Here is a 23,432-nt window from a genome sequence, read left to right on the forward strand (position 1 = left end):
CATGTTGCACAAATTTCATCTTTCAAAAGTACTATGGCAATAACTAAAAATTGCATTTTTGTTTGTTCTATAAGGGTTTATATTGTAGAGAATTGAAGACTTCAGAGCAAATGCAATATGATTTTCATTATTATTAATAGTTACTCTATCATTTTTTTTTATATCAGTACTGATGTTTAAACTCGTCAGAGACATTGTTGATATAAACCTATCATTCAAGTTTTATATAATTCTGCCAAAATTATACACATGAGGGCGCTAACTATGCAATTTTCCATATAATGAATGTTTCCAAGGGGTATAACTCTTTCAAAAGTAATTTATTGGCACTGATTTTCAAACTCCTCCAAGACATTGCTGTTATGAACCTATAATATAAGTTTGGTGAGGGTAAGTGTTAATGTCTATCTTCTCTTATGCCTTATAAGCAACCTTCTAATTATATGTTAAACTTAAATTGACACATCTCTAAACCATGTTCATTCCTCAAATTGTGAGCAAATCTGTGGTCACGTTCTCTAATCAGTGTCCAATCATTTATCCCTCCAAGTAAAATATGATGTTTTAATCACAAAAACAACATCTGATCGATAAGTCTCCTCTCATCAGGAAAAGTTATATTGAATCATTTATCTTTAGATTTATCCAGAGATTTATCTTTGTTTATATTATCTGAATCATTTTGTCTTTTTGTGAAATAACTTGCAGCAACTATAGCTGTTTTCTTGTACAGTTACCGGTACTCATTATTTGATGATGATGGCCAATTTTTTTATTAAATTTTACTATTCTAGATATGGGGTGATTTAAATCTTCATAGGCATGTGTCTATTTGTTGAAGACCATGTATTAACGTCTAGATGTCTTCTTGTGTTGTTGGGACGCTGTGTCAAGATATATACCTCAAATCTTCTTTTATTCACTAGCCTTCAAAGTCAATAAAGCTTTACAAACTACTCTGGACTCCTTAATATTCATTGGGTTCCAATTTTCCTGGATATCGTGGGTATATGTGAATTACAAATTTGAATGTTCAACAAAGTGTAATTTTTAATAAAGGGTTGGGTGGATCCTTTGGCAAATCAAGGAAATCAGATATCTAACAAATTACATTTTTCCACAATCCACGAAAACTAGTATCAACTAATATAAATCAATCCATTGTAAACAAAAGGTAGATGCATCATTGTACAAAATGCAGCCCACCACAAGTCCTACTACTCAGAACTAATTAACATTGATATTCCCGGAATCAATCGTCTTTCAAGGTCACTTCTGTAGTATAGACAAGAAAAATGATTCATAGTAAATAAAGACAAAATATAAAACTATTTTTAGAAAATAATCAATTATTACCACACAAACAAACAAATAAACAATGTTGAATTTGACATTTAATGCAAGATTAATAAGATGTTTACAATGTTTACAATATAATTAAACAAGCTAGAATTATACAGCAAAATTACATATGAGACAGCAAAAACAGGAAAGAAATTTTTATCAAAATCCCCCATCAGCTTCAAAATGAATATTGTCTTCCTGTTGTTAATTCTTCCTATATAAAATTCAGGATTTAGAAAACATATTTTTGTTTTTATACTGCAGTCCACAATTACTGCAATTATATTTGTTGAAAAATACAACAAAAAATAAAATTATTGTCAATCCCTATACAAACTCCAGATTGTGAAGAAACGTGGACATGGCATGGACATTGGTCATAAAGACAACATAAAGTGTTTTAGCTGTAGTATAAAAATCTATAACATCATATGAAACAAGACAAAACCTTTCTCAATATAAGATTGGTACTTTTGATTTGATAATATCAAGCATCAAGATACATTATTGCGTCTATTATTTCTATGGTACTGATGAAAACAATGTACATATATTTTTCATCACATTTAAACCTTGCAAAGAAAACAACCACAAATGTATCTGTCATATACTTGAACTAGCATGAATTTAACAATGCATTCATGCATGAAAACCAATATTATTTCAGAGAATGCTTAAAAATGTCAATACACAGAAAACAGAAAGTGAAGGAAACTGCATGCTTTTGATTTTAGCATCCATTTTTTAAATAAATATTCCACCCTTAATCAATCTGTCCTTACTATGCAGGAAATATTCGCCACTGCACACTTAAATTACTATGAATTATAGTTTTATTTCATAGAATAATCTTTAATATCAAAATCTCATTAAGCCATGAAAAAGACTTCTCTGATAGAGTATTTATAAAACATTGCCTCACATATAAGCTACATTTGATTTTCCTGGTTTCTATTTGTGGCAAGCTTTAACAAAAGTACAAAATAAAATTAGGAAATGTTAAAAGCTAAAAATAGAAAGATCCTAAAAAAAAAAAAAGATTAATGTGTAACATATGATGTCAACAAAAAAGTAAATTTCCTTACTGAAAGGGGATTAACCTTTTGATGATAGCAATACAAAAAGTACATTTTTACGTCATCTAATAATTTTGATGTAAAAACTATAAGTACTTCATTGATAGATGATGAATAATTACAAGACATTTTTACTTTTTGCAAAAACTATTTTTTTATACATTTCAAAAATCCATTATTAAAAATGATTTTTGAAACTTCTAATTAGTGCATGAGTATCTGACTGAAATAAGGGTTCTTCTATTAAACAGCTACCATTGCCATGCAAAATATCTTTATAAGAAAGAACTAGGGACAGAACAAATTCGATCTTCAATTTTCTCATCTTAAAATTTACAAGAACAAAGTTCAAGTCTATAACAGAAGAATAATAAGATATGTAAGATGCATGTCAATGAACAACAAACTAAACATACTAAAACAGGTTTGAACTATTCCACATGAGAATTAGAATTAAAAATCCTGGACTAATGTGATCGAACCTTAAAAGATCTTGTAATCAGGCTTATGATGCAACTGAAACAGATTTACTTTTATAGATCTAAAGCACTATATCGATGTTAGAATAAAGTCAGTATTAGTACATGTACTGTATGTGAAAGTATTGTAAATCCTTTTATATCATAGTTTTCTGCCTAAAAAATATCTATCTAACAGTTCTAATGCAAACAAAACATTAATTTAACATTAAAATTAAATAAATAACAAGATAGCACTTAATGTATATTGCACAGAATTTTAAATTCAACAATTGTTGGACAACTTCTGAGAAGGAAAGACAAAACAAAAACAAATACTTTCAAAATTAACAAAAAGCAAACATACCCTAGTTATTTCCCTTTAATAGCACGCAAACAACTCATTATCGTCCACTTTTCTATCACATCAACAAATAACCACCAGGTTAACTTTTGCTACAAACTTGACCTTGAATTTCTACCTAATCATAAAATATCAAGAAAGCAGCACGGATCTATTACCAATCCTTAATACTAAATAAAACAAATCTTTTCATAGCACTATTTTATATGGTCTAAAGTCATTGTTGTATGAACATATTGTCAAAACACAATGATTTTTTTTGGGTTTTTTGTGGGACCTAAAAGCCTCAGAAAAACCGAAGTCGCCACCTATGATCCAAAGTGTTCCAAGACACAACTTTCTGGATCCAAAGCTATCTATGCCAAAAAAGCTCTCAATCACGAAAACATAAGATAGAAGATCATCTACAAAAGGGAACTCTCTACAAATCCATTCTAAAGAATGTTTAAATGAAACACTACTGGTCTGTGACTAGCAAATCAATTGACATGTTACCATTCTTGATATCTTCCTGAATCTAAGACAACTTATATCATAAAACACTATGACTAGCATCTAACATGACAACATTATTATAACTTGACTCTGATTGCATCCATAAAAATAATGTTTACAAAGTGCAGCAACATTAAATTAATTTAAAGGAAGTAAAAAGAAAAAGTATCAATTGAAACAGAAAAGTGTAATAAGTGTACACAGTACGAAACAATGTGACTTTCCTCAGTCTTACGGCACATCCATTAACTTTTAGAATGAAACTGAAAACAAACAGAAACAGTTGTAAAATGACCCTGAGTACTTTTGCTACTCAAAAGTAATAAATTTCTAGTACTATTTCATGGATTCAATTATTTTTGTGTTAACCAATTTTCATGGATAAAGGAAAAGCTATTTCTGTTCACGTTTGATTTTGTGGTTTAAAAAAGGCTGCAAACAAGCCTATTGAAAATTTAAACTTTGATGAACATTGAAATTTGTAGTTCACCTTTATCCTCAAAACCTATGAAAATTAGTATACCACAATAATCCACAATATATCAATATCTATGTAAATTAGTATACCACAATATATCAATATCAGTATAACAGGTTCATAAGTCACAACATTATACAACGAGTGTAACAATATGGCAGCTTAAGCTATCATCACGGTTAAATACATCTTGGTTATTGGTCCTATATGTCAGCCTTAATAATATTGTATCAAAATAGACACATAAATGCATATCTATAGAAGATATCACTTCTTACTATCAGAAAGAAGCTCTAATAACTGTGTATATGGTGCACCCAATGAAATGACCATCTGGAATGTGGATACAAAAGCTCGAAGCTGAGCATCATCAGTTAATTGATTGTAGAAACTCATTGCTGCAACACAGAATAACCGAGTGTCTACAACTTCCATTTTACCCATTCTATTTACAACATGAGGAAATCTGTATCTAGAGTTAAGGAAATTGATAAATATATTGATGCAATGCAATAAAGTAATTCCTGTTAAAGTCATAAAACCTAAAATGTGACCATTTATATAAATTTGTAGTTGAATGCATGTACAACTTATTTGCACTATCATTTTCTATGTTTAGTGGATTGTAACATTGGGGTAAGTTTGACATTAACATTATAAAGATCATATCATAGGGAACATGTATACTAAGTTTCAAGTTGTTCTGACTTGTAACTTCATCAAAAACTACCTTGACCAAAAACTTTAACCAAATACTTTAACCTGAAGCAGGTCAGACTGACAGACGAACGAATGAGCGAACGGACCCACAGACCAGAAAACATAATGCCCCTCTACTATCGTAGGTGGGGCATACAAATAAACTAAGAGACTTCTATGGTCATGAATTGCTAACCTGCCAAGTCAAAAATCTTCATGAAGAGCAATAACTCCTATAATTATGTATCCCATGGGTTCAGTCTAATTGGCATTTTTGCAGATCTTGTATTGTTGATCATTTTTGTTGTATAAAGTTTTTACCTATCTAATACATGTATGTGAAATATAGAAATTACACTCTGGTATTTCATTCAATAGATAACAATGTAAAACAATAGTTCCATACATTTACACTAGATTGAACAATAGTGACTCTTTGTACATATTGATATTTGGTGTATTTTTTTTTTATATTTTTTGTTGATAATTTCTCATATCATGCTAATGAATTGAGAAAGAAAATTATTGCCAGAAACTTGGGGCACAAGAAGTACTATTGTCAATGAAATGATTACTGTCATAGGCAATATAGCAATAAACAGAATATCAAGGGTGTTTTTCTGCTACATCTCATCTAGGAGCTGTCACCCTTAGATGAGATTGAAGCTGAGAAACACCCTTGAGTTTGAAATACCATCGATAAACTTTAATTTTCAAATCTTATCACTAAAAAACTGAGTTTTAACAACGCCAAATATTTTCGATAAGTTTATCATAAAGGATACAGAGATCGAAGCCATCGATTGGTTGATGCACTGATGAAGAAACATGTCAGACTCCATACAGCCAATGAAATAGGAGTACGCTGTGTAAAGTTAGATAATGATAACATAACCCAGTCTTGTACCAGTAACGTTTGCTGTTGGTCATGTAAATTGCTGAAAACCTATAATATGAAAAGCTAAAATGTAAATTACTCAATAATGAAATATTCAAATTACTGAAGACATAAAGTGTGTAAAGTAAAGAGATCATGAAATATGTAAATCAATCAATATCATTTAATGGAATTCTCTAAATCTGAAAATTTACTGAAAACCAGAAATGAATTTTACTGAATCCTAGATGTGGTATGTGACTAACTACAAAAAATAAAACTAACTGAACTAAAACTTCCAGAGTAATGAAAGGTATAAAACACCAAAAAATATAAACAACGTACTAGTACTGTTCTCATTTTACTTTAATTCTGAATTTTAAAAGTGAGAAGATGATATATTACCTGAAAAACAACTTGAGCCACAAGTTTAGGGTAGGGTTGTTGACTAGAAATAAATTCTCCAATAACTTTGTTCATTATGTCTTGTGGTGGGAAGAAATCTGCCAGGAATGTTGGCAGGACTCGAGTTATCACTCTAGCTTCATATGGGTAACCCTTCTTTATTCTTAAAAGAAATACATAGGAATTGATTTTTTTTTTTAAATATAACAAAAGTATAGCTTTATCAATGGTGTTAAAATATTTTAAAATTGAACCTGTTAATGGAAATTACCGGTAATGAAAATATACAAAGTTTAAAATATATGATGACAAACATCTGTGAATACATACTCTTCAACTATTAATTAGAAGAATTTCATTGGTTTCATTATGGTTTTCGAAAAAAATGGACAAGAATGCAAGATTAATTACTGTGAAATCAGAAAATCTGCAAGCATATCAGAATGATAGTTCTTATTATTCAATAATCATCAAATTGCATTATTTGTATCAAATAAAAGCTCCTTATTATTTCTGAATTTACAGTCTTCAAGTGAATCTAGCTCAGAATGATAGTCTGATACAAACCAAGGCACATTCATTAATATTCACATGTTGTCATAAGGATTATTTGCATGTGAAATATACCACAAGATGTTAAGCAACTATCAATCAATCAACCTTAAAATCCTATGAAGTAGGAGAAATATCTTTTGTATGTCCAAACATATTGTCCTCATTTACCTATCAAATAAAACAGTAACTCTTTCCATAGCTAATATCAGTGATTCTGGGTCTTGATAGACAGGATCGAAGTTATAGGCACTTGAATTCTTAGAGGTATCTCTGGGTAACGGGCTGTATTGGTCATACTGCTTACCTAATATTCAAAATATAACAAATATATAAGTTAGATAAGATATTTTACTTTTCAAAATTAATATTATTTGCAATCATTGGACAGGGTTTAACAAAATGCCAAAAATACTCCATGTATCCAGTGAAAAACTCTCTAAGAACTTTTAAAATAGATCTTATTTTCTTTCGGAAAAGCAAACAAGTGAACATGCAACTTATAAAATTGCTACAAATTTGTTACATAATGTTTTTGCTTCAAACTAAGAACTATTGCATTCTGTTACTTACCAGAATACATACAAGTAAACACCAAACCAAGGGCTGCTAAAGATCTTTGTGGACTTGGAAGACACAGTCTACAAAACGTTTACAGTACATCATTATAAGAAAAGACATACATTGTACTATGTTACTCATAGATGAAGATAGGCATTTTTATGAAGTGCATACTTTTATAAATGTTCTATGCAATCAAGATATATTTTGTCAGATATTAGAGTATAAACATGACTTAATTTGATGTAAAACATTTTATATATAATGGCCTCCTAAAGTTATCGTTCACAAAGTAATACCTCTTCAGTGGTAAAATCTCCAAGTGAATTAAAAGCATCTGCTTATCTTCTCCAATTTCATGTTGAATATAAGAAACTAGGACTTATTTGGAAGCCTGATACATCAAATAAAGCTTGGGTAATATATTCCTTGGGGTAGTTAATCCTTTTAATTTATAAATATGACCATAGCAATGTTATTTCATGTCAACACAGAAGTGCTGGCCTTCATAAAAGAGTGATTATGAAAAGTATCAATCATATCAATAAATAAAGTGATGAATCATAATGTATTTTCTACATTATTGGTATAATTATGTATATGTAGAGGTTGTGAAAGTCCCTTTAGGAATCTATAGTACCTATCTACTCCTAACTTCATGATGACTTCCGAATCTTGTTGTGACAATACATCTGTCAATAGGAGTCTCTCTAGACCTTTCAATATAGCCAGATAGACAGCAGTAGATACACTCTCCTCATTTCCTGAAGCTGTTGTTACTGCAAACTAAAATAAATTAGGTTGATGAATTGAAGCAATGAGTAAATATTAGAGTCTGGAATGGGTTTACAGAACAGTAAATAATAAACTTTTGCTTTGTGGCATCCTGTATTTTTAAGTTCGGCAATAGCAGACAAATAGCTATAAGGTGTTTAAAAGCAATCTGCTTCCACTGAATCTGAACAAACACTTATTTGCTCAAAGTCTTACATAAATTAAAGGCAACCTTAAATCTATTACAGAAAGCAAAATATTGTTAGTCTAAAAAGGGTCAACTTCATACTTATATTCTACTTTTTTTTAGCAATGAATCTATAAAATATGCAATGAAGGGAAACACATTTACCTGTAATATTTTGCTTGGGAATTCTAAATCTTTGAGATCCACATGATAGTTTTCCATGATGTAGAATGCCGTTGCCCACATTGTCAGAACATATGTTTGGCTTGTTATGCATGTCCTGTAAAATAAAACAATTAAAGACCAAACAGCCTATTGTTTGTGCGCATCAACCACCGGTAACACAACTTGGAAGTGACATAAAAACAATATGATGTTGTTTCTAGCAATGAAAGAACGTCAAATTATAACGTCCTATTTCACATTTTTCACGGATTCCAACATGGTGTACGCTTAAAAATACGTCTCGCAAGAAGAGAGGAATAAAGTGTCGAGCTGATATCTTGTGGAAATTTAACACAAATGGACAATTTTTTTTATTCTTTCACATGCATAGATTTTGTCTTATTTTTGTGCCAATTGTGTACATGTTAATTAGATAGGTGAAAGTTATTGTTATGTCCCATTTATGAGCATTATGTTTTCTGTGTGTTCGTCTGTTCCGCTTCAGGTTTCAGGTTTTGGTTAAAGTTTTTGGTCAAGGTAGTTTTTGATGAAGTTGAAGTCCTATCAACTTAAAACTTAGTACACATGTTCCTTATGATATAATCCTTCTAATTCTAATGTCAATTTTTCAAAAATTGAGTATCCAGAAGGGTAGGCCGATAAACAATAATTCCTAGTTGTTTTAACATACTGGCATTGTATGCATGTAACTGATGTCTGGATGATTCTCTTAAAATAATGTCAGATCATGCAATGAAGTTTAAATTTATTTACACTGCTTATTTGACAAAATCTTATAGTAAAAATAAATTATGAATACCTTTAAAACTATTTCTAATGAGTTAACTTTAAATTTCATATCACATCATCATCATCATCATCTTGAAATATTTCCCACTGGACATTATACAAGTAATCATTCCTACAGTTCAAACTACAATGAATAACAATTAAAACAATCACAATTTAAATTAAGATAATGTATTTACATACTGGTTAACAGATGAGAGATTTTTCAAGAGGAAGTCAGTGGCCAATGGGATGATTTGTTTGGTGGTCTCCTGTATCCCTGCCTCCAGTAAGTACAGGATCCCATGTAATGCTGATATCCTGCTAGGCAAGTGTGGGGTCTTCAGTCCATAATCTAGTATAGTCATTATCTTTGATGCAACAGAACTGTCCTGTAAATGAAGTAAATAATATTAAAATTTATATGAACGCACGATGTTTACTCTGTAATTTGGCATGTTTTTTTTCAATCTTGTGAGTAAATTTAATAATATAACAGTGAAGTATATGAAGAGTAGCAATGAATGCGCTGTTCCTTTGCAAGTTCTTTTGTAAAGGGATATTTGTGTAATGAACTAATTAGTAAATTACACAATATCCCACATCTTGTTTGTTATTGTGAGTACCTCATAGAAGTTTTTCATTGCAGTACAAACTTATTTACCTTAAATACCTTCAATATGCATTAATCAAAGTATACATAAATATAAGAAGATGTGGTATTTTGTCAATGAGACAACTCTTCACAATAGATCAAATGACAAAGCACAAGGTGAGTAATGCAATTTATAAGAACTTGAATTCTGATACCAAATACTTATATCAATTTTTTCCCAGATATTACAATATTTAATCTCACATTTTGGTGTGGTCTTCACAAATTGCAATAATTAAAACATGCAATAATTTTTGAATTAACAGTTTTTAGATTTTTTCTTGAATAATACTTATGCCATTTCCAAGCAAAGTAACATGTGCACATATTAACAAACTTACCACTCCCACTACTGCAGCAGCTTTACAGAGTCCTACATTGATATACTGATTAATCATCTCATCCTCTGAGGGGTGGATCTTCTGGGTCTCCAATAAAATGTTTAACATCCAATCATACTGGTCTCTCTCAACATACACATCTGACAGGCAAACCACCTTAAAACAAAGACATGAACCAGTTAGTTATCTTGTCCTCCATTTTTTATTAGAATTTGCTACTGCTAGCATTATCATGTGACAATATTTAATACTGTGAATTAATTATGTTATTCATAGGATACAAATGTTCAAGTATTTCTTGGCTGCAGGTTAACCATGAATTTAAATGGATGTCAGTTGATGTATAAATTTTCTATAAGCTTGTATAGAGATATTTGCAAATCCAAAATATCAGATATCCAGGAAAATCTATTTTTCTGTAGTGTAGTCATGAAAATTGATAGATATCCATTATTAATGGATTTACTTACTGATTTAATAACTTCGTTCCTCAACATGAGTGGAGGTTTAGGACTAGCACTACTTGACAGCCACTGACCATACAGGTCCAGTAGGAATTGTAGACAGGAGTTTATATCTATACTACTGAATGTCATGGATCTTTCTCTTTTCTCTATAGTTATCAATGGAAACTGTTGTTGACTTGTCTGGACTGATTCTGGGGTACTATCAGGGGACTCAGAGGTATCAGATTCTACAATCCTGGTACTGAGGGCTCCAACTACAGACCAAATACCTTCAACTGATATCTGTAAAATATAAAGAATCTCAACATGAGTTTCGAATAAAGAAATTTAAATATTATTTTCTTTAATTCAGCAGGCTTTTTATTTTAAATAAGTTTGCATTTATTTCAAGAATTTTCATTCAAACTCAACAATTAAGGTGGTACCCAACACTTTCACTAAAATTAATTTGGCTCGTTTAATTTTCATAAAATTTTGACAAAGTATTTACTTTGACCCTTTAACAAAAATATAAAAAATTCAAAAAATTTGAACCAAGCGTTTTATCAGAAAAATTACACTGGTTATATAGCAGTTTGACAAACACTAATTTTGATCATTGAGAAGCTTTATATTGCCTTCACAAGGCAACGAAACGTTTAGCTGATATTACAGAGTTATCTCCCTGTAGTGTTAGGTACCACCTTAAAACAAGTAATTTATTTCAATTTTTAGTTTAAATTCAACATCTTTTTTTTTATATCAAAAATCATTAAATAAAAAGTCTGTTTCATTGCCTATTACTGTTCCTTAGCCTTTATTTATCATATAAGAATTTCTTATAGGCATATCTTCTACTGGTAGTTGTAAGTTAGCAGAATCACATGACCTTTTACGTTTAATCACAGGTTATAATATTAATTTCTGTCAGTATTTCCTTGCATTTAATTTTACTATCTGTAATTAATTCATGCAAAGGACTTCAAAGAAATCCTCATTGGATACAAGACCCCTCTGTTCATTTTCATGAGTAATTAAAAATACCTACCTGCCCTAAATTGAAGTTTTCTACCCCTAACTCTCTCTCTAAGTTACTATCAAACATGTATCTCAGAAGTTTGTTATCATCTTTCCCACCATTATAATACAATTGTCTACTATTACTGAAAATAAAAAAAAGTAGAAAACTTTCCTTAGTTATATATGGATTTGACAGCACTACAAATATGAAAGGTGTCAATTATCAAGGTCTAAATGATATTTAGATATCAAATTCTCAGATTTATCATTATCATATTACATTACTGGTTGTGAATGTCACAATGACATTTTTGATCCTTTATGGAATTGAAATTTAAATAGGAAAACTCATTTCCTTACAAAATTAACTTTGATCTTTCCCTTCTTCTTCTCATTATATATATAATACATTTAATAAAAATCTATAAAGTAATACTTTTGGTTAGGGGGAAACAGGGGTTTCATTATCTTTCATGTTGACTGGTACTTTCCCCGTTTCTAGGTGGTACTTTTCAATTTATTCCATGAATATCTCATATAAAAATTTCTACATTTAGGCGGTACTTGTTAATAACCTCCTAATGAATGGCCTGGGGAAACAAGTAATGATTATCCCTTTTTTGCTTATTGGTATTAGAAAATTCAAAGTCGAAATTGAAACTTTTTGGTATATAGTTGAATAATAAGCTTTCTGTATAGTGTCACACCTCTGAGGTTTACAACATATATAAAGTAAATCTGCTTACTGTTTTCAGGATTGATTTGTATATTTCCAGGATAACACTGATAGTGTTCTTTGTAAAACCAACTAACTGGAAGTCAGTAAGTAGACTGCAGATGATTGGGAAAACAAGGTTACAATATCATTGATAAGAGGTAAACCAGCATTAAAGATATAAATGTTAGGACAGATTTATGACACAGAGAATTCAAAGATATGAATATTTTTGATGTGCTTAATAATGACATAGGTGTTTTCAATCTAACGGTCTATCTTTGTTAAATACAAACCTTCTATTGTAAAGATTCTGTACTTCTTGTTCTATCACACCTCTAATAGACGTTAACTTTTTACCACATCTAAAATCAAATAATTGTTTTTTGGATTTACAATCATATTTTTAATGCAAGTTGAATTCTAAAAACAAGGCATGTATATGAAATTTTGCAGGGTACTTTGAGTATCTATTATAGTGAGTTCATACTTATTACTTATACATGTCTGAAAGTCACTTGGGTATAAAATTGAGTAAAATTCACATTTTCAAGGTAACAAGAAGGAAATAATTTAATCTGAGACTAAAACAGTTGTATAGATGATTTTCAGGATTGAAAGTCAATTTTTTTTTCTTGAAATAGAAAAAAACAACATAAAAAGGGTTTACTTTTTTTTTTTAACTTTTATGAGGGTAAAATATGGACCTACTTCATCACATTACCACTTCATGAATGAAATACTGTTACCTACCTGGTATGCAAAAAACCCAGTGGTTTATCTCTGGGTCTCATTTCAAATCTACTGTTGCTAGGGTTACCAGGTACAGGAGTCAAAGTTGAATGCAGTAACATTGAGGTCACACATTTGACTGCTATCACCATACACTGTGATTTTTCTACTTCTTCCTGAAAGGACCAAATTACTTTGTAGCTATATTATGTATTTTGATCATGAATTATAATTGTTAGTTTTTTGCTTTATATTTACGGAAATCCTCATTTAAAAGGTATTCAATGTTTCACTTTTACATACTGCGGATTGATTTATTTCCGTGGGTACCAATTTTCATGGATAGTAGAAACCTTGCATTTTGTGTATATGTGATTTCATGATTCTGCCAAAGTCTGGTTACAACTTAATAGAAATGTGTATTTTGATGAACATTTAAATTCGTGGTTCACCTGTTCCCACGAAACCCACGAAAGTTGGTATCCAACGAATAATAATGAATCAACAGTTTTCCATTATTTGGATATGAGAACCACTTATGAGAAAGAACGTTTCAAAATATGCTTTCTTATCGAATCAGATTAATTTCTATGATAAAATGCTGGTTGTTTAACATCCAGTGGCAAATTTTTCATGCAGATCAATTTCAGCATATTGTAATCTTGTTAAGAATATGCAACATGCTTTGAAAATTCATTACTAAAAGTAGAATCTAATCACAAGGACTAATATTGGTCCCAGCTTCAATATCCACAACAATCTATGTATTCAACCTGACACTAAAACCAACCTCAGGACTATTAATTTCTTCAGTCTCTTCATCCACTCTGACAGGATTAAGTATGGGTAACAAACTCATCCATGTCTCTTCAAACTGTTGTCTACTTATCCAACCTGTTAATAAAACACAATGTAGCTAATGAAAGAAAATAAGGCACAAGCATTCTATAAACTCACTTAAAAAAAAAAATCAATCATCATTCCTACAAACACATGTCTTACAAGAACTTACAAGGAAAACTTTCATCAAATTTTTCTTGGCTTCAATTAAGAGGGAATGATCATTTATGCTTCAGTATACATGTTGTATCAGTCAAGCATGCAGTTAACTTTCTAAAGGTTCTTACTAGTTAAATCAGCTAGTCAGCTTATGCTAAAACAAGTTCATACTGAAATCTGAAAAATTACAATTGTACCTCTTCAAACAGTCCAAATATAGAAACTTTGTATATCATGTCAACAACCTATATATCTTTCCTATGTAATCTGTCTTTTATTCCAGTTGTATTACTCCACATTATAAATATTGAATTCATGTTTGATTTTACTTTCCTACAGTCTCCATAAATTGTTTTTGTTGATAATAAAAATCATTACCAAATGTGTTTATTCGGAAGACAAATTCCTTTAAAACATCTTTATCCTGCAGTAAATCTAGAGGTAAGGGAGGTAACTGTGTCCTAGGTTCTCCTGTTGGGGTTGGTGTCCATCCTATTTTCCATACAATCCCAGGCACCCTGGCATAACTGTTGATTACTGACTGTCTACTTAAACCTATGTAAAAGTATAATTTATATTCAGATAAAACAATGTGCAGGAATATTTCACATGTTAAATATATTACAGCAGACAATTGACTCCATTTAAATTGATACTAATACTAAAATCAACAAGAATGTGTCCATAGTACATGGATGCCCCACTCGCACTATTATTTTCTATGTTCAGTGGACTGTGAAATTTCAGTCAAAAGTCTAATTTGGCATTAAAATTAGAAAGATCATATTATGTGGAACATGTGTACTAAGTTTCAAGTTGATTGGACTTTAACTATATCAAAAACAACCGTGACCAAAAACTTTAACCTGAAGCGGGACACACGGACGGATGAACGGATGAATGGATGCATAGACCGGAAAACATAATGCCCCTCTAGTGACCTCTTCTATGATAGGTTGGGCATAAAAATCATATATATGTATGCATAGGTTGCTGTTAGGTTTGAGCCAAGACTCTGTGTTGAAGGCTGTACTTTACGTACATTGTGACTTGGAAGGAGAGTTGTCTCATTGGCACTCATTCAATTTGTTCTTATCTATATGCATGCTCTGTATTTTACTAAGAAGTACCACCATGTGTAATTGTGAAAAGTATAAAGGACTAAAATCAGAGAGAAATTTTGTGAAATTATGACTCTTTCCCTCTCATTGATTCAATTTTGGATTATCTCATTAATTCAGAAAGCTTGTTGAAAAATTGTATAAACTATTAAAATATTTGTATTTTTCATTTAGCATGAGCCATGTATTCAAAATGTCCAACTCACCTAAGATGATATTTTTGATGTGATCAGCAACAAATGAAGGTAGTAAGTTAGATGGTCCTTTTAATCTGGTATGGAGACAAATAATTAAATCAGAAACTCTATCACAGGCTTTAATTATTTGCTGCAAATCTGTAAAATAAAAAAAACAAATAATAATACCTAAATTGTTCTATTGTTATGTTGAAAACTGATTCTTAAAGTTCTAAACATTAAAATAAACCAGATCATTTCCCTTATTTTCCACTGATGAAATGTTATTTTTGTCACCATAAATAAAGAGTGGTTTGATTGTTTTCAGCTTCTCATTTCTTCAATAAAATTTGTAATATCATTTTTTTTTTGGCTTACATTAGGTCTATATGTGCCTTTTTCTCTGCCCAATTCAAATTTGGACATTAAACAGTCAGAGCATTATAATTTGTGTTCGTTTGTACATTTAATAGATAACTGGAGAGCCTAATTCTTATTAGAAAATAACATTGGCTCCTCTGGGACTCATACCAATGACATCTGTGTTTGAAATCAGCATTTTAACAACCCCTTTCTCATTAGTCGTCAAAACAACACATGAATTATTTTGTTTCCCAATTATTGCAAGAACTGGCAGACACAAATAACAATGAGTTATAATTTAATTGAGAGATACTGTATATGAAACAATATACTGTGGATTCATTTATTTTCGTGGGTATCAATTTTCGTGGATAGAGAAAAAAAGACGTTTCGTGGTATACGTAAATTCGTGGATCGCGGATTACAAAAATAAAATTCAGATTCGTGGAATTCTTTTTGATTTAGGAGATCATATAACCTCATTGGTTTGGTCAATAATAAAACAAAACAAAAAAGAAGGAATTCATTGAAAAAGTTTTGAATTGTCAAAATCTTCGCTTGGTCATTCTAGGTTAAAGTGTTCATTGATAACTGCTATTACAATTAAACTGTCAATTGTTCTTGAACAATTGAGAGGTCTTTCCTTTTTGTAATGTAAAATACATGTTCCTACAGACGTAGAATGTATTGAAAAGGTCAAAGTCAACCTTAAAAAGCTCGAAAACACACTAAAAATCCTTTATATAAGGTTAAAAACACTAAATTGGCTATCTGGGACATGACCTTGACCTTTGACCTTTTGACCTTTGTCAAGGTCATTAGTCCCCAATGCCATTACTGAAGACCCCAAAGGTCTAGGACCTTGGGTTATATAGTAAAAGCTGATTTTGTCTTTTCAGAAACCTAAAACAGGGGTTATGCCCCTTATAGAAAGGTCAAATCTATTTGGTCAAAATGTAACAAAGTTGCGCCATAATGACCCAAACATTTTCCACTATTTAAAACTGATGTAAGTATAATGGTTTCTGAGATAATCCCATAACAAGGTGTTAGGTCAAAGGTCAAGGTCAGCATACAAATTTGACCTTGAGATATTTTTCAAAGATACATAAATTGATGATGATTGGTGAAGATCCTAGGTGTCTACGACTTACGGTTTCTGAGTTTTGGTGGCCAACCGACACCGGTTAATTTTCATAGGGGCATAACCCTACCAATGAGTCGTTGAATCTTTTCGATCCAAATGTAACGAAGAACCAGGGTCTGGTCCTGAACAAATTTCACCCTTTGTTTTTTTTCTACCTATTACGGTTACGGTGTTGGAACGATAACAAGGTTTTTGGGTTTCGGAGGGATTACTCCGAACCGACAAAATATTTCGACTCACAGGGTGAGTTCCGGATAGGTATTCATGACACCGATACAAAGTGTGAACATGAAAGCGACACGTCTTACGGTTACGGAGGCTAACTTCGTCAAAGTTTGGCGGAACAAAAAGAATAATAATAATAATTAAAATGTCAATTGTTCTTGAACAATTGAGAGGTCTTTCCTTTTTTAATGTAAAATACATGTTCCAACAGACGTAGAATGTATTGAAAAGGTCAAGGTCAACCTTAAAAAGCTCGAAAACACACTAAAAATCCTTTTAATAAGGTTAAAAACACTAAATTCGCTATCTGGGACATGACCTTGACCTTTGACCTTTTGACCTTTGTCAAGGTCATTGGTCCCCAATGCCATTACTGAAGACCCCAAGGGTCTAGGACCTTTGGTTAAATAGTAAAAGCTGATTTTGTCTTTTCAAAAACCTAAAACAGGGGTTATGCCCCTTATAGAAAGGTCAAATCTCTTTGGTCAAAATGTAACAAAGTTGCGCCATAATGACCCAAACATTTTCCACCATTTAAAACTTCTGTAAGTATAATGGTTTCTGAGATTATCCCATAACAAGTTGTTAGGTCAAAGGTCAAGGTCAACATACAAATTTGACCTTGAGGTATTTTTTAAAGATACATGAAATGATGATGATTGGTGAAGATCCTATGTGTCTACGACTTACGGTTTCTGAGTTTTGGTGGCCAACCGACACCGGTTAATTTTCATAGGGGCATAACCCTACCAATGAGTCGTTGAATCTTTTCGATCCAAATGTAACGAAGAACCGGGGTCTGGTCCTGAACAAATTTCACCCTTCATTTTTTTTCTACCTATTACGGTTACGGTGTTGGAACGATAACAAGGTTTTTGGGTTTCGGAGGGATTACTCCGAACCGACAAAATATTTCGACTCACAGGGTGAGTTCCAGATAGGTATTCATGACACCGATACAAAGTGTGAACATGAAAGCGACACGTCTTACGGTTACGGAGGGAAATTTTGTCAAAGTTTGGCGGAACAAGAAGAATAATAATAATCAGAAGAAATACAGTAAGGTCTTTCCCTTTAGTAAAAGGAAAGACCTTAATAATCAGAAGAAATACAGTAAGGTCTTTCCCTTTAGTAAAAGGAAAGACCTTAATAATGGACAGAGACAACTAATTATTTGTTTGTTTTGCAATTTATAAATTCTTGTCGGAATTCTATAAGGCATTCAAAACTTTATGATTGAAAGCTCATTTCCCTTATCACGATATAATAAACAGTCATATAAGTATAAGGTGTGAAAATAAATGTTCCTGTCATAAACAATATTACCTACGGACAATATCCCCGTACTTAATCCGATTGATTTTAAATCACTAGTAACCAAACTATGACACGGTAATTAACAACTTGCAGTTATTTTCCATGAACAGTGTTAATCAATTTTAGAGAGTAAATTATCATTACATCCCTGCTCCTTTGTTCTAACAGGGGTGATCTGAGCCGGATCACCCCTACTAGATCACCCTAGTTTGAGTTTCTTTGTTATGCATGCTTTCCTTTGTTCTGTAACATTTTGGCGGGAATGTCAAATCCACTATAAAACTTATAATTAAATACACAATTATACGGAAAAGACTATCTATCAAAATTAGCGTAGAAAAAATCCAGTGTATACGCTGGGATTCGAACTCAAGACCTTTAGCATATCAAGCCACGACACAACCACTACACCAGGACGACTGGATACGAACATTCAGTAATTTAAAATACTTAAAGGAAACAAGATGTCTTTTTATAAGTGGGGCGAGTTGGCAGACCTTTATTCATACACATTTCTCAGGATTATTCTTCGTAGAATTCTTAAATTCGTGGTTCGCTGTGACCCACGAAACCCACGAAAATTGGTATACCAATAGATATAGATATTTCAATGAAACAACAACCCATCAACACAATAACCAAAAGACATCTATAGAGGTGAACATTTCTCTATTATCCTGTATCAACATACCACTTTGTTCTGTATCTTGGTCTTCAGATGTATCATGAGCTGGAGATTTTATCAGCTTTTCACCTGGTAATACTTCATCTGGAAAGAAAAATACACAATCCATAACATTATATCTTATAATTTGAGTTCTTTTTTCAATTGCTAATACTGGTAAATAAAAATTTTCATTTCATAAATTAATTCTAATTCTGGCATGACTAGTGTCTCAGAATTTTTCAATTCATGCATGAAAAAGAAATTCTATTTGCATAGACTTATTGAGTACTCACATGATAATACAACCTGATAAACCATTGATACCAATGAACACAACCATGTGACCTGTTTATCTACTTGTTGTGAGAGCTGAAAACTCTGTAGGACAAGTGACACACAATGTAAACAAGAACTCAGCTGCTCAGATGTTGGTAGCTGGTTATGATGCAGCATCCAGTCTATAACCTATATCAAGAATTATAACAAGAAAGGTCAATGTCAATTCAATAATTTGCACTATTAAAGTCATAATTAAGTAGGGTCATTGTAGTTCAAGATCAAATTATTACACAATTAATAAAATTTCTGGGTGGTAATTAAAAAACTTCTAAATCACAAATCAACACTGGATAATACAGTACAGTATTTACAAATATAACTAGAGGCTCTCAAGAGCCCGTATCGCTCACCTGACTCTACTAAATTTTTTGTTATCATATAAAAAAAGATAAAATTTGGCTACAAATTAACAACACTTGGCCAGCACCTGATTAGGAAAGGAGCATTCATGCTATGTTTGGTTTCATTCAATTCAGTGGTTCTCTAGAAGAAGACTTTCGTATGCATTTCCCATAGGGTCCTATGTTAAACTAAGCCCCTCGATGGTGGCCATCTTGGAACATGGATCGGCGACGAAGTAACAACACTTGGTAAGCATCTCATTAGGAACATTCATGCTATGTTTGGTTTCATTCCATTCAGTGGTTCTCTAAAAGAAGTCATTTGTATGCATCTCCTATAGAGTCCTATGTCAAACTAAGTCCCCCGCTGGTGGCCATTTTGGATGATGGATTGGCTACAAAGTAACAACACTTGGTCAACACCTCATAAGGAACATTCATGCCATGTTTGGTTTCATTCCATTCTGTGGTTCTCTAGAAGAAGTTCAAAATGTAAAAAGTTTACGCTGACGACGGACGACAGACGATGGACGCCAAGAGATGAGAAAAGCTCACTTGGCCCTTCAGGCCAGGTGAGCTAAAAAAGTATAATGGAAATGTAGCCATGGAAACAACTTAATGTCTCAGAAAATCTGAAAGAATACAAAATCTATAAGATATCTGACAAATTCTCATTGCACTGTTGCCATGGTGATACCTAATACTCACTTCAGCTGATAAAACACAAAATCTACAAATATCACAGACAGATTCTGATGGCACTTCTGGTTGCCATGGGAATGTTGATAAAGCTTGTAAGTACACAGTTAAAGAGTTTGTCAATGAAAATATCATTTCAATCCATGAAGAATCAGTTAATATATCCTCTAATTTCTCCTCATAGCGTGACTGTCTAAGGACAGCTTTTTCAAAAGTTAATATTTGATGTGGAATTGGTAATAGATTGACAATATTATTAAAATGTCTATTTAATGTCAATTGAGCAGCCTGAAACAATGGATCAAACTCTGGTTCTAATAAAACTCTGTTTCCTTCGTTATCCAATACAACGACCGTCTCATTGTCCTTCATCATGGTCTGATAGGCTCCTAGGTATAGGCATTCTCTTAGTATACTTAAACTGAATTCCTGGAAACAAACAAAAAGTCAAAATCAAGAATCTTTATACACTTACTATTAAGAATGGTTATTGTTTTTGGTAGATGTAGATTCTTCCACTTTATCAAGTGAATTATCCATACCTGTCAACTGACCCTTATTCTGCGGGTGTGACCCGAGATTTTCACAATTCTGAGGGATCACCCGGAACACCCGCCGGGTCATTGAGATAACCCGGGAATTCCGAAAATGACCCGATTTCACCCGTATTTCTTAGCCTTGAGATTGATTTCATAAGTAATATTCCTTTGAAATACCGGCAAATTTGTAATTCTTCCATGAACAGGAAGTTCATCTAGCTATGTAAACTGTCAAATTAAGTGACCCATTAAGTGCATGGCTTCACTTGACAGCTTTGGTGTTAAACACACTGTTAATTAACACCAATTACCTTTAGCTTTTATAGGTCGTAAATAAATTGCACCATTGGTTTACAAACTGAACTAGAGTTACTTCCCCTTATTTGTCACCATTCAAAATTATTCCTTACATTAACGTTTTATGGGTGAAAAAGATTAAATCATAAAAATATAAAATTCAAATACATATTGAAAAATAACTTTTCATTATTTTTATACCTTTATACAATTTAAAAAAAAAGTTTATTCTTTTATTTATTTATTCAAATTTTTGTTTTTTTAATTTTTTATTACACTTTATTTATCATTCTAAATTATGTCAATTACCACATGGTAAAATTAAATTATTTAATGCCCAAAAAGGCGCAAGCCAGGGCCGACCGTGCAAGGGCTGTATAGCCAGTCAAGGTCGTTAAAAACTTCCATATATATAATGAAAAATATTACGGTTAAAGGCTACATAGTCAATAGTTTCAAACATTAAAGAATTTAGAATTACATTAAATTCTAGTGTTTGACGATTGTAGTATTTTTTCTCAAAAAGTAAAGCACATAAGACTGAGTTACACAAATTTATAAAAATCTTTAAAAGTGCAATGAAATAATATTTAATAAGATTTAAAATGACTTAACAAAGTGAACATGCATTGATGTTTTGGTATCTTTGATATACATTATAAGAAAATGTACCATAAATACTGAAATTCAGCTCGAAAAAGTTTGTACGCGTTATGACCTGAGATTTGATTCTTCAATGCAGGTCATGACCTGCATTGTCATCGTCACAGGTTGACAGGTATGATTATCACAAATCTAAAATCAAAATAGTGCCTATCTAATACTCATAAAAAAAACAGTTTACTCACTTAATATGATAACAAAACATAATATAGATTTCTAGACAATATCCTTAATACAAACTCCATATTTAATTATGAAGTCAGTTTATTTCAATCAATAATTGTCTTTCATATGTAAAATAAAGTTGTATGAAGAAAGAACAGCACATTTTCTGCACAATTGTCACAGACCCTATCTATTATTTTTTTTATTTCTAAGTTTGCTCATTATATCCTATAAGGAGTGTGTTTGCCTTAAAGTATTTGTTTTTCTTTCTTTATATTGGTCCAAGTTGTTTATTTAACGCATCAATGTAAAAATATCGGAAATTGATGAGACTGTCATTAAAGTGAGAGGGTTAGCGCTATAGAACCAGGTTTAATCCACCATTTTCTACATTTGAAAATGCCTGTACCAAGTCAGGAATATGACAGTTCTTGTCCATTCGTTTTTGATGCGTTTTGTTATTTGATTTTGCCATGTGATTATGGACTTTCCCAATTGATCTTCCTCTAAGTTCAGTATTTTTGTGATTTTACTTTTTGTCCCCCTTTAATGTATCATTACTTCGATTCAACAGCTTTCTATCTTACCTTTGTCATTGTTATAGACAAAATATCAGCATAATCAAGCTGTTTTAACAGATGAGCACACTCCCTTGTATCACAGTCTGGTCTATAACATTGCTCCTTTACTACAGATATAAAGCATTCCTAAAATTATAAAATATGAAGCTGTTAAAAATGGTAAACCTACTGTCTTGTATCCATCAAACATTGCTTCAAATCAACAGATAAAAACTTAAAATCCGTTTCCATGTTCAGTGAACTGTAAAATTGGGGTTGAAATTATAATTTGGCATTCATTTTAAGCTTTGTGGACTGTTGTTTGCTTATGGTAATGTGATTTTCTGTTTATCTTTTACTTTAAGAAAAAAAATATTATCTTTGTTTTTAAGTAATTTAGGCAGACAAGCCATATACTGTAAAATTGAGAATGGAAATGGGGAATGTGTCAGAGAGACAACAACCCGACCATAGAGCAGACAACAGCCTAGGGCCACAAATGGGTCTTCAATGTATCGATATACTCCTGCACCCAGAGGTGTCCTTCAGCTGGCCCCTAAACAAATTTGCATACTAGTAAATGTTTAAAAGACAGACATACAGTGATTGGAATTCTTCAAATCTTTTTTTTTAAGTATATACTACATTTTCTAGAATTACAACCTCCACGACTTTTAAAAA

General features: G+C 31.7%; 1 protein-coding gene across 1 annotated transcript in view; it reads right to left on the reverse strand.

Annotated features, from left to right (window-relative positions):
* Positions 1-1,381: 1,381 nt before the first annotated feature.
* LOC139519538 (huntingtin-like) overlaps positions 1,382-23,432 on the reverse strand; it is a 68,940-nt gene continuing 46,889 nt past the window's right edge. Inside the window, exons 37-56 of the mRNA XM_071311701.1 lie at positions 22,779-22,898; positions 20,537-20,956; positions 19,442-19,613; positions 19,173-19,250; positions 15,460-15,588; positions 14,511-14,687; positions 13,924-14,027; positions 13,155-13,309; positions 12,698-12,766; positions 11,715-11,829; positions 10,691-10,969; positions 10,221-10,376; positions 9,429-9,616; positions 8,436-8,550; positions 7,950-8,095; positions 7,322-7,389; positions 6,920-7,055; positions 6,197-6,359; positions 5,700-5,860; positions 1,382-4,681 (exon numbers count right to left, since the gene is read on the reverse strand). Coding sequence (XP_071167802.1) covers positions 4,483-4,681; positions 5,700-5,860; positions 6,197-6,359; positions 6,920-7,055; positions 7,322-7,389; positions 7,950-8,095; positions 8,436-8,550; positions 9,429-9,616; positions 10,221-10,376; positions 10,691-10,969; positions 11,715-11,829; positions 12,698-12,766; positions 13,155-13,309; positions 13,924-14,027; positions 14,511-14,687; positions 15,460-15,588; positions 19,173-19,250; positions 19,442-19,613; positions 20,537-20,956; positions 22,779-22,898 — 3,150 coding nt within the window. The 3' untranslated portion in view covers positions 1,382-4,482. The remainder of the gene's footprint in view (positions 4,682-5,699; positions 5,861-6,196; positions 6,360-6,919; positions 7,056-7,321; positions 7,390-7,949; positions 8,096-8,435; positions 8,551-9,428; positions 9,617-10,220; positions 10,377-10,690; positions 10,970-11,714; positions 11,830-12,697; positions 12,767-13,154; positions 13,310-13,923; positions 14,028-14,510; positions 14,688-15,459; positions 15,589-19,172; positions 19,251-19,441; positions 19,614-20,536; positions 20,957-22,778; positions 22,899-23,432) is intronic.

Source organism: Mytilus edulis, chromosome 4 (assembly GCF_963676685.1).
Source record: "Mytilus edulis chromosome 4, xbMytEdul2.2, whole genome shotgun sequence".
Taxonomy (NCBI): Eukaryota; Metazoa; Mollusca; class Bivalvia; order Mytilida; family Mytilidae; genus Mytilus; species Mytilus edulis.